The following is a 12500-nucleotide window of genomic DNA, read 5'->3' on the forward strand; positions in this document are numbered from 1 at the left end:
TATATATTGTTACAGTCCGCGGTTAAGGATGTTGGTTTGCCGAGCGGAGGCACCGCGACCTAACAGTTTCCCCGATTCACCCGATTCACCCAGACGTTGGCCGTATCGCGCCACAGATACTCAATAGGGAAAAGACAAAGACGACACGGATGTGAAGAAAAGGAATAAGAAGACGAAAAAAAGGTTGAAAATACGATTACTATTTATTACTATTTACAGGCTCAAAGAAACCAAGGAGAAGGAAAGATAATAAAATAAAATAATATACAGAAGCTTTTTAGAGACACAGGGAAAATACTAGCTTATACAGACTTAATTAACTACCCAGGACAGAACAAACAAGGACGACTCACACGGGGAATGATGATAATAGGGATGGCAGGTGGATGGCTGGCGGGATAGGGAGGTCCAACTGGTCCTGCAGCACGATCGGCTCGTTGGGCAGCCGCCGTTCCTTTGCGGCCCTGCTCCAAACTGCCGTCCAGGCCCCACGCTGCTGTGGCCGCTGCTGCTGGCGAGCAAGGCGACGAATAGCAGGCTTTGTGCTTCCTTGGATGATCTCCACGCAGCTCAGCCTTGGACCTCACAACTCAGCTCTTGTCATAGCTCATCTCCGTAAAAGCTCATCTCCTTGGGGAACGTCCCGCGGCGGGTTATATAGGCCCCGCCCCTCAACCTTCGCGAACCTCCTTGATGTTTCTCTCCACACCCTCTCCAAGTCCAACCCCTTGTTCATGGTTGGTTGAGTGGGGCTGACTCACTCCTCCCCTCTATGACGAGGTGGGGACCCGCCTTTCTTCCCCAACCCTGCCTCGTGGTCAATGGCGGCAATTGTTGGTTGGCAATGCGAATGGTAATTGTTGAAAGGGGAAATGGAGGTTTTTGGGAATGGGAATGAAGGGAATCTATCTTTTTCACTTGGTGCAATGGAGTGTCATGTTAATGGAAGACAAGGCCTTACCCTAAAACACATAATAAAGATATAAACTATTGAACAAGGGTTTTATCGTGTCCTTCAATGTGTGCTTTATGGAATTAACTACCGGGACGCCCTTTTAACCTTTACACAACACTGGAGGCAGGAGGGGCCAGATCAAACAATGTTACACAGCAATTTACCACAATACAACACAATAAAAAAATACAATCCTCATATCCGCAACAATATATATATATATATATTGTCATGTGGCTGGCTCAGTTAACACCAAGAGTACGCCACGGATGGATAATCGAGCTTAACGAGGCGACAATTAATTCAATGGCAGAGCGATGCACGAGCCGGGGGATTGGGGGAGGATGCCGGCTTACCTGTCGGTCCGATGTCTTCACCCTTTGAAAAGAACTCACAAACGAAACGGAATTAAAGTTGGTTGGGAAAATAAGACAAGGGTTTATTTAATAAATATCAGGACAGGAAAAGAACACGCCAGGAACTAAATATCCTAAATCAGGACGTCCCCACACCAGATCTCAACTACTCACAATGGGAGACTGAATAAAAATAAATCATCGTGTTTGCGTTCGTGTTTGGGCTTATCTGTCTGGATGTGGTCGTCAGGACTTGTCCGGGATGGTCAGCTCCAAGCGCAGCCGGCCGACCGCGCTCCGGTTGGCGCGAACTGCTCAGGCGTTGGCGCGAACACCCCTTGCTGCACGGTCTGTCCCGCGCCACACAGCACAGCACGCAGGCACCAGGAGCACGAACAACAGGGGGAGGATGATCATCGGCGCTGGTCTCTCCACCAAAGTCCCAAAGGCAAGAACAGGTCCAAGCACAAAGGGACAGTCCAGAACAAGAGGCAAAGGGAAGAGAGAAATTGAGGCGAAGACAGGCAGAGGAGAAGAGAGAAAATGTCGGTCAGCTAGTCGTTTTACTGATAGTCTTCTGACGTCACTGGCACTTCTCCTTCAATCAGCGACCTCCTTCAAGGTAGTGGTTTTGCGCCTTCTGCCCTGATTGGCCGTGGTGTCATCGGTTGGTGGCCAATCAGTGTGTCGCTCCTTCATCTTCCTTACCCCCAATCACGGGGAAGCTTTTTGTCCCTTCCCCGACCAATCACACATCCTTCCCTGCTCTGCCAATCGGTGGCCTGCTCTTTGCTTGCCCCTCCCCTGGCCAATCACGAGTTCTCCTGGGCGTGGCTCTCAGCCTGCCTGGTCAATGTGTGTTGCTATTGTTACGGATTCGTCACTTCCGTTGTTGTGGTTTTCATCCACTGTAAACATTTTTGATTCCATGTACTATTATTGTTTTCAAAAGGTTTATTGTTTATGAACTGTTTTCAAAAGGTGAAAAAGTTAGTGTTAAAAGAAACCGGAAACCGGATCGGGAACCGGACGACGACGAAGAAGAAGAGAAGGGAAAAGAAGGTGGAGCGAGTGAGTTCGACAAGAAGGCCGAGCTGCTTCGAGTTCTGGAGCGAACGGTGTCGAACGAGAGTCGCTAGTGAACTCCGGGTTTCCCGGGAAAGGGATTCCTGCGACAGAGTGGTTATTCCTGCGACAGAGTGGTGACAGATCAACCTGCGTGTCAGGTTTTGGCGGTTGATTCTAAGGAAAATCATCGTCGTGCCATTACGTTTCGAGTACGGGCCGTCGGCCATTTTGACTCGCGCGCCGCTCAAGGTTTTCTTTGCTTCGCTTCAGCCGTTTTCACCGCCTCCAGACGTTTATCTGGGGTGTTTGTGTGTGTAACGTGTATTTTGAAGGTAAATCTGCGGTTGGCTGATTTGGAGCCGTGAAACGTCCATACCCGAGGGTGTGATTTCCCAGTCGCCTGGAGGGCGGGCGACTTTGGATTTCCCAGTCGCCTTGAGGGCGCCTTTGCGCAGCTTTGGCAGCAGGACTGTCACTGCCAACCCAACGGGATTCTGGTCTCAATACGACATCGTACGGACGATCACTGGAGTGGATCGACTTTAGCTTGATGCCGGAATACGACTTTGGCTTGAAGCCGGAATCAACTTTGGCTTGAAGCCGGGAATAGGGACATTGGGAATCTTCTTCTTTTCGCTCACTTGGAGCACAGCGAGTTATATTGTACGAACCTGATGGTACCATCATAGGAATGATATACTATTTGTTGTACAATTGATTACTATTGTTTGTGTTATACTTGTGTGACCTTAATACAATATTTGTTTGTTGGTAACAATTGGTGTGGTTTCACCATTGATTTTTGACACAGAACAACACATTTTTCTGCCGTGACTCCTCTCGGGGCTCGGAGGTACACCGTGACCAGGGGGTTTGGGGAGGAGCACGTAACACTATGCCAGCTGGTGATGTGGCTGGCTGCGGCCCCATCGGCGGTGCCCCGATCTGGCTTTCTGCCTGTGGTTCTGCAAGTCTTATTGTGGGAGAGGGAATTTAATTAATGTGTGCAGCTAAGGGCCTAGCTAAGTGTCTATAAGAGTGCGTTGCCATACGGGACAATGGATTGATCACCAGGTCTGACACACATGGGAATTATCTTAGTCCCTACAACTACTTAACACACAATCATCCTTGTATGATCACAGGTACACACTTGATCCGACAAACCGGGCTAAACAGAAATTACATCGAGATTGTTCTAACTCGACAGACGAAGCATGATACCTATTCAGATCTACCTGGATCTAGATATGCCCTACCCCAAAATTCATAACAATATATATATGGATGATCTGTGAGCCACAGTATAGCAACCAACACTGCTTGTTTGCAGTGGCAGGTTCTGTGTCTTTCATAGACTCTGTCCACTGCAGACTACAGCTTTTAAAGCCGAAATTATCTTTTTAACCGTAAAAATGTTATTGCCCTGCTGTCAAAATCCTTGTTAACTGTGTAATGGATGCCTAAGTAAGTGGGATGCGTGGAAGGTACCCCTGATTGGTCAAAACCCTTACAGCAATTGCAGGTGTGAGACAAGGGCTCAGTCACCATTCAAGTGAAGAGGTATTATTTGATCGCTACATGCATTTATATACACAAATAAATAAATCATATGAGCTATCCGTAAACAAACAACTTCCACGGTGGTCATCAATCAACGTTTTCAGCATGCTCTGCTATACTTAATTTCTGAGACTTGGGATCAGGTACAATAAAAGTTGATGTCAAAAGTAAACTACTGGCTTGAATAAGCTTGGGATAAAAAGTATAACTTAATGGCTTGAAAGTAGACAGGCATGATGGACCAAATGGCTTCTTCCTGTGGCACGTCTTTTCTTTTAAAGCAGTTAATAAAATGAATTTTAAAAATGAAATGACTAGCGAGTTGCCCACACGGGATTCCAAGCAGGGTAGGAATGGAGACAACAAAAATGCAAACGGCGTCTTGTGTCATCGATCCAGCAAGCTGGGAGCAACAATTCCCATTTATTGCCACAGGTGATGCAATTGAAATTCTCCAATGGTGGCGAGGTGCTCCATTTGAAACTGTTCGATATTTGTAGCTTTTTGATGCCTCGGGTCCATAAGAAAATTTTGTATTGGTGTCAAAGGCAGTGACCAATTGCAAATTAATAGTAGAATAACAGGGATGAAAGCTTCAATATATTGTCGGTGAAGAACACATTTTATTACAAGTTTAAACTTCCCCGAAAAAATACCCTTTAAACAAAATTATTTTACAACTACAGTATTGCTTCTTCATTTGCTGACCGGGCCGACGTGGTGTGGTGCTGACGGGGCCCCCGCGGCCGTGATGCCGCCCCCCCCCCCCCCCCCAGAATTTTCATGTTTTAAACATTTCCCAGTGTATACCCTGGATTAGAATAGGTACACCGTATCCCTGCGTGTTGTAAGAGACGACTAAGAGGGTTGGCGTCAGGAAGGGCATCCGGCCATAAAAACATTGCCTCAAAAAGAGAACCATGACAATTACAACTACATATGGGCAGGGTACAGCCCGAAGTGGAGATCGGTTTCTGAGGTTTGGGACATGGAATGTAGGGACAATGACAGGGAGATCAGGAGAAGTGGTGGAAGTATTGGTCAGAAGAAGAGTGGACATATGTTGTGTGCAAGAGACGAGATGGAAGGGAAGTGGTGTGAGAATGGTGAAGGGTAGGCAGGGACAGAAATACAAGTTTGTGTGGCAAGGGTGCCTGGAGGGCGTGAATGGTGTTGGTGTCCTGTTTTCTGAGGAGTTTGAAGACAGTGTGGTGAGTGTGACTAGAGTGAGTGATAGGTTGATGATTGTGAAAATGATGATTGGAAAGCTCTTGGTGAACGTCATCTCGTGATATGCTCAGCAGGTTGGTCGGAGCGATGAAGAGAAGGACAAGTTCTGGTGTGCGATAGAGAAGCTGATGGAAAACGTGAAAGATGAGGAAGTTGTTGTGGTAGGAGGAGACCTAAATGGACATGTGGGAAGGAGTATGGATGGTTTTGAGGGAGTTCATGGGGGTTATGGATATGGTGTGAGAAATGGAGAAGGTGAAAGGATTTTGGAGTTTGCTGATGGAGCTGATTTGTTGATTTGTAATACTCAGTTCCAGAAAGAGGATAATAAGCTTGTTACATACACGTCAGGTGGGTCGACGACAACCGTTGACTACCTGATGGTGCGTAGGCGAGATAGGGGGCACCTCCGGGACACAAAGGTGATCCTGGGGGAGGAGGCTGTTTCACACAAAGGTGTTGTCTGCGACATAAGGGTGAAAGGTGCGAGGAGAGCTCGGCGGGTGAAGTACCAACCGAGAATGAAGGTGTGGAGGTTGAAAGAGGTGACAGTAAGGGAGACATTAAAAGAGAGGCTGAGTAGGGTAGAGGATGATGTGGTTGAGCTTGAAAGTGGTTGGATGTCAATGAAAGCGAGTCTGTTGGGAGCCGTTGGTGAGGTATGTGGATGGACAAAAGGACCACCGAGGCGGCACTCGGAAACATGGTGGTGGGATAATGAAGTTGAAAAGAGGATTGACGAGAAGAGGAAGAGGTTCAAGGAGTGGCAGAAGGCGAAGGGTACGGGAGCAGAAACAGCAGAGCATGAAAGTTATAAGGCAGCCAAGAAGGCTGCAAAGAAAGAGGGAGCAAAGGCGCAGGAGGCATGTAGGAAAATGTTCGGAGAACGCTTGGATTCGGAAGAGGGTCAGAGAGCAGTATTCAGGATGGCTTCTTCCTGTGGCACAGCGTGAAGCTGGAAGGTGTGCAAAGCAGATAGCGAAAGAGAGGTGTGATGTGATGGGGGTGAGTTGCTTGAAGGATGAAGTGGGACAAATCGTTGTGGACCCAGATGGAATTAAAGGAAGATGGAAAAGATATATGGAAATGCTGTTGAATACAGAGAATGAATGGGATGGCAACATAGAGAGTAACCCAGTTTTAGAACCGGCAGAGAAGATAACTGAGAAGGAAGTTGAGGAAGCGATAAAAGCAATGAAGAGTAGAAAAGCGGGAGGGCCGACGGGAGTTGTGGGAGATATGTTGAAGGCAGCAGGAAGTTAGGGTGTGAAGAGAATGACAGAGATCTGTAATCTGGCGGTGAAAGAAGGCTGCATTCCAGTGGATTGGGAACTGAGTACCCTCGTCCCTCTATACAAGGGGAAAGGTGACCCTCTAGAGTGTGGCTCGTACCGAGCGATAAAGTTATTGGAGCATGGAATGAAGGTATTGGAAAGGGTGTTGGAGAGGAGGTTAAGGAAGAAAGTGAAGATTGACGAAATGCAGTTTGGATTTATGCCAGGAAGAGGAACGACAGACGTGCTTTTTATTGTGAGGCAGTTGCAGGAGAAGTACATGGCGAAGAGGAAGAAGTTGTTTCTTGGGTTTGTTGATCTGGAGAAAGCATTCGATAGGGTTCCACGCAAAGTATTGACATGGGCAATGAGGAAGTTAGGAGTGGAGGAATGGTTGATCAGAGTAGTGATGGCAATGTACAAAAGAGCGCGCACAGCTGTAAGGACGAAGGATGGGAACAGTGGTGAGTTTGAGGTGAAGGTGGGAGTGCATCAGGGGTCGGTACTAATTCCACTACTATTTGTAGCTGTGATGGAGGTGCTGGCTCAGAACGTAAAGGAGGGTTTACCGTGGGAGTTGTTGTATGCAGATGATCTGGTGTTGATTGCGGAAAGTATGGATGGACTGAAGGAAAAGATGAACAAGTGGAAGGAATGTCTGGAGACAAAAGGTCTGAAGGTGAATATCGGAAAGACGAAGGTGATAGCAAGTGGTAAAGCATGTGGTGAGGTGGAAAGAACTGGGAAGTGGCCCTGTGCTGTGTGCAGGAAGGGTGTCGGAGTGAACTCTATTCAATGTACAATGTGCGCTGTGTGGGTTCATCAAAAATGTAGTGGTCTGAGGGTCATTAACCAGTGTGGCAGCTACATTCAAATGTAATGTGTGCATAGAGGGAGCTGCAGATGGAGGAAATGTTGAGTTGGATCTTGGAGACGGCGTGAAGCTGGAAGGTGTGAAAACATTTTGCGACCTCGGAGACATGCTGAATGGAGAAGGTGGATCAGACTCGGCAACGGTTGCTCGAGTGAGATGTGCATGGAAGAAGTTTCGGGAACTGAGTGGCGTGCTGATGAGGAGGGGAGTGTCGTTGAAGCTGAAGGGAAAGGTGTATGCTGCATGTGTGAGAAGTGTTATGATTTATGGGAGCGAGACATGGGTAATGAACGTAGAGCAGCAACGAAGGTTGGAAAGGGTGGAAATGCGAATGGTTCGATGGATGTGCGGAGTATCATTGAGAGAGAAGAAGACAAATGATGAATTGCGATAAATGATGGGAATAGAGCCTGTGATTTATGCTGTGAAGAGGAACAGGTTGAGATGGTTTGGTCATGTGTTGAGGAAGGATGAAAGTGACTGGTTGAGAAGAGTGATGGAAATGAATGTAGAAGGAAGTAGAGGATGGGGAAGACCGAGAAAGACTTGGCTAAAGATGGTGGAAGAAGAAATGCAGGCAAGGGGGTTAACAAGGAGAGATGCAGAAAATAGGGCAAGATGGAGAAGATTGTCATGGGGACCGCAAGGCTAACCCCCGCTCTAGCAGGGAAAATGGCCTTAAAATGCATGTTGTTGTATTGCTTCTTCATTTGTCAACTTGAGAGTGTATTGACGTATAAACTCCACCTGAATTGAATGTTTTCAATGCTGGGCTTCCAAAAACATGGTTTTCTTCTAGCTGTACCAACACCATGTATTTCCCTGCTTTCCGTACAACAAAAGAAACAGTCACCACATTTCTGTCATGCTCTGGCAAAACTGTTGCAGGCGATGCCACATTTTGCTTTCTGTTCCTCAAATGTGCTGCACCAATATTAGACGACGACGCAACTTCCTGTACCAGGGGTACTTCCATGCCTGTGTCATGATGGCGGACATAAGCCGTCAGCGTCGAGACCTGCGCAGCTGGACACGGCCTTCCATTCTTATAGAACAGCTGCAATGGAAAACATTACATGAGGAAAATTATTAGATGGAATAAAGAATTAAAAAACAAAAGCAAGAAAAACATTTCATAAACATTCACAAAGTTAGTGTTTTATGTGACATTCGCAGGCCCTACCTGCATTGCCCAGTGCTACCTACATTGCCCAATACCCTACCTGCATTGCCCAGTATTCGCAGGCGCTACTGGCATTGCCCAGTGCTGTTCTAATTTTGTTGGCATCTATAACAATAATAAAAGTGTGTGTGTGTGTGTGTGTGTGTGTGTGTGTGTGTGTGTGTGTGTGTTTTCTTCAAAACTCTAAAACCATAAAACCAAGTGGCCCCAGAGTTTGCATTCATACTCATCGACCTCCAAGAGAGTGCATGAATGAAAACTGGGTGTTTGGGTGTGTTTAAACACCCTTTGTGAAGATGACCAATGGGGTGCTCAAAACAAAAGATCCAAATAAGCCTTACCAAAATGGCGGTCCGCCATCTTGGTTAGCCATCTGTGACAACACTAGGTTCTTGAGCCGTCAATTTTGTTTCGGCCTATTGAAACGTGCCTTGGCCTAGAAATACTATATACTCTCACGGACTAATTGAAGCATATAATCGAAATCTGGATTTGGATTTGACGATTGGATCCCATGCACTTAATAAGTATCAAAATCTGGAGTGAAGTCTGAAATTTTTAACAACATTAGCAATTCTTATAACCAAGTGTATATATGTAAGCAAGGCTGTTCTCATTCTGCACCATCTTCTTAATTAACACCTCCATAGGATAGGTTGTTTTTTCCAAGTTACAAAATGCATCAACTTTATTCCCATTTGTCATAATTTCATTGTTGTGATTGCAAACAAAGAATACAGAGAAACAGCGTAAACAAAGCATTAGAGCTTCTTCTTCTTCCAAACATGACGGAGAAACTCAGCTGCTCATAAGATTGCCAAAACATCAACGTAAAAATGTTTTTATTATTATTCCGTGCAGTTTTGGCAACGCACACCAACCAGATCTTCTTCAAACTCAATGAGAAACTTTTTATTCAAACTCTGAAAACATTATGGACAAAGTGTAGGAGTTGGGGATGACGAGAGGACGAGGCCATTTCTAGGTTGTTCAAAGCTTGTTTATTCCAACAGAACTCCTCTCGCAAACGGAACTCATACAGCTTTTATAAAGCCAAAACCCTCTTCGGAGGGCGTGGCTCCAACAACCGCGCGCACGCCACGCCCACACCATCAAAAGCCCCACTGGCCCGTGCCCGTAGATTATGTCCCAATGAGGTAACCGCCACAAAAGTCTGCTTCTGATATTTCTTCTTCTTCTTCAATCTCTGAAAGCATTACAAAGAAACTCAGCTATAGATTACCTAAACTCTAATGGCCCCTTCGTTCACTGCTATTATGTCTGGGCGCATGGTATATACAGAGCATCACGGCTCTGAAAATGCCATAAAACTTAAAAAGAAGAGGAAGAAGATCCCTCCTTCTCAATATTCAGCTAAGCAACGGGTGGAATTTTGAGAGAAACCTACGGTGCTGGCCCCATGGTGTTTACACATGTCGGATTAACAAGGCATACGTGGCAAGTTGAAGGCGACAGAAAACGGGTTGGTAGGAATCAAAAGCTGGTTTTTTTTATACGTCTCTACCACACCACTCTCTGTCTCTCTCCCTCTCCCCAACCCCTCCCTCTCTCTCTTTCTCTTTCCCACCCACCCCTCTCAGTGCCCTCCCGTTCCCCATTCTCCCCCATCCTGTTACTCCGCCTCCCTCTCTCTTTCCCTCTCTCCCAGAGTGTACAGTATAGTGACATGTGGTGAAGCTTTTCTCTCTCCACCCCACCACCCCCTTCCTGTCACTCTAACACACTCTAACACTCTCTCTCTCAACCTCACCCCCACCCCCCTCATCCTTCCAATCATCTTCCCCCGCCCCTCTCTTAAAATTCCCAGTGTGAAGCGATTGTGTTGCCCGGCAATGCCGGGTACTTTTGATAGTTTTGAATAAATCAATTTTTGTGGGGGCGTAAAACACTTCCCGACACCCAAAAGGGAATGGGGGTCGGGGATCATTTAAAATTACCTTTCACATAGCTACAAAGGCTTAGGCAGTATAGAGCAGTTTTTTTTAAATCCCCAAAAATTCAAATCTTCTTTTCAAATGTTGTCTATGCCAAAAACACTCCCCGGCACTCCCTGATGAACCTCTGAAAGTTTAACGAAGATCCGTTTGACCACCTCAGAAAAATGGCAACACACACACACAGACAGCCAGATAAACATCTTTCTTAAAGTATAAATTTGCGACAGCCAGTTATAATTTGACATCAGTGTAGGTGGGGTGGGGTGTGGTGGGGTTTCATTTGGCATTTACTTTGTTAGGGAACAATTGCAGATAGAATGTTGTTTAAGGGGATTCCAATCATGCCAGTTTGAAATAGTCTAATGAATAGATGTAACGCAAGTAAAAGTCAGGTAAGTAGGATGTTTATCAGAAGTAGGATCTTCAGTATCAGAAGCAGACTTTGTCAGGTAAGTAGGCAGCAAAGCAAAAAATATACAAAGTAGAAAAATGAATACATACAATTGTGTGCCCCATGAACTGGGCATGCCATTACGTAAAAAACACGACTGTGTATTGTGCTGAAAATTTTTTAAATGACTGGTTGACTGGTTGCCTCCACCATCTGCGACGGTCGGAGGTCATGTTTTCACTTCTGTCTGTTTGTTACCTTGCGCTCATGAAACAATAAGCAGCGTTAAGCAATCAGTTGCATCCGTACGTATGTCGTACGTGCGTGTCTGCATTTTTAAAAGTCATTTTCTCTGCAAGCGTTGGTCCGATTGACACGAAATTTTGCACTATAGGAGCGCCTCATCCTGTGGATTTTTTAAATGATAATTATGACATCATAGGTCACGTGGTACAGGTGCCATCTTGGAAAAAACAAAAACGTTGCACCTCTATATCTCTGAAAATGCTCCATGGGAAAAAAAATTGAAACTTCCCATGGGGAATAAATGTTGTTAACGATGACATACATCATTGGTGCCTTAATTATGATGTCATAATTCGACAAGTACCATGTTTAGTCTGATCAGTTCGAAATTTATTGAGTGCGATCTACTCAATTGAGCTTCCTTATCAACGATGCAAGATTTGATGAAATACCTGCAAATGGAATACAAAATGCACATGGGCGTTTCGTGGATTATTGCAAGTTGCTTTTTCTGAGAACGTTTCAAATGCTCCAATAAAGCACTTGCACAAAATGCATGAATTATTTTTTATGACAAAAGTCAAGACTCATGGAGGAACTAAATGACAGGTCGCAGCAGGTTAATAGACCAAACTGAGGTGCAGATGATAAATAATGCACAAACATTACATGACAATTGTACATTTTCTACAAGCTATGTGATTATATGGATGCAACCAATGGCAAATTACATGAATGATGGAATAAAGTTGACAGGTCATGTGACAATTTGGTACAGGAAGAAAACGAAACTACAAACGTGGAAAAAAAGGAGAAAAATAAAGAAGATAAAACTCACATGCACAGAGAAACACATCGAATGTCCGACTTCATGTGGATCATCCCAGTGGAACTTGACTTTGCAGCTGCGTGAGTCTAGGTAATGACCCAACAAGAAGTCCTTGAAGGAATGGCTGGGAGTTGCACTGATCCTCTGTCTGCAGTGATGCATGAAGGAAAACATTCGCATCCCAAATTCCCAGCAAAGGTGCAGTAGGGAGCCAATGGAGACCAACAGTATCATGTTCTCAACTGCAGCACAAAGAGAGATGCATTGAAACTACGCTGTTGCAGACATTTTATAAAGGTTAATGCGACACTGAACCCAGCGCACCAGGTCAGAGGGAGCAGTCTCATTTACACCATTCGTCGATGTCTGTCGAGCGAAAGCAGGCCTATAAAATAGATCGTTAAGTTGACTGTATATCTGATCTGTTCCATGGGGAAGAGTCTCACATAGCGATAAGGGAAATCATGGCTTGTCCAAATCCTGAGCTTGTACAAATGAGAGCCCACATGCAAACAGACAATGCGGAAACGGCGAATGTCAAACAATGAACCAATAAATTCCACATTCCTGTGG

At 45.5% G+C, this 12500-nt stretch overlaps 2 protein-coding genes across 2 annotated transcripts in view; one reads left to right on the forward strand and one right to left on the reverse strand.

Moving 5' to 3' along the window:
• AREL1 (apoptosis resistant E3 ubiquitin protein ligase 1) overlaps positions 1–12500 on the reverse strand; it is a 165732-nt gene that overhangs the window by 103908 nt on the left and 49324 nt on the right. Inside the window, 2 exon segments of the mRNA XM_068132168.2 lie at positions 8068–8377; positions 11937–12169. Coding sequence (XP_067988269.2) covers positions 8068–8377; positions 11937–12169 — 543 coding nt within the window.
• ZNF575 (zinc finger protein 575) overlaps positions 1–12500 on the forward strand; it is a 686770-nt gene that overhangs the window by 78365 nt on the left and 595905 nt on the right. The window lies entirely within an intron of this gene.

Source organism: Myxine glutinosa, chromosome 1 (assembly GCF_964187855.1).
Source record: "Myxine glutinosa chromosome 1, kmMyxGlut1.1, whole genome shotgun sequence".
Lineage (NCBI taxonomy): Eukaryota > Metazoa > Chordata > Myxini > Myxiniformes > Myxinidae > Myxine > Myxine glutinosa.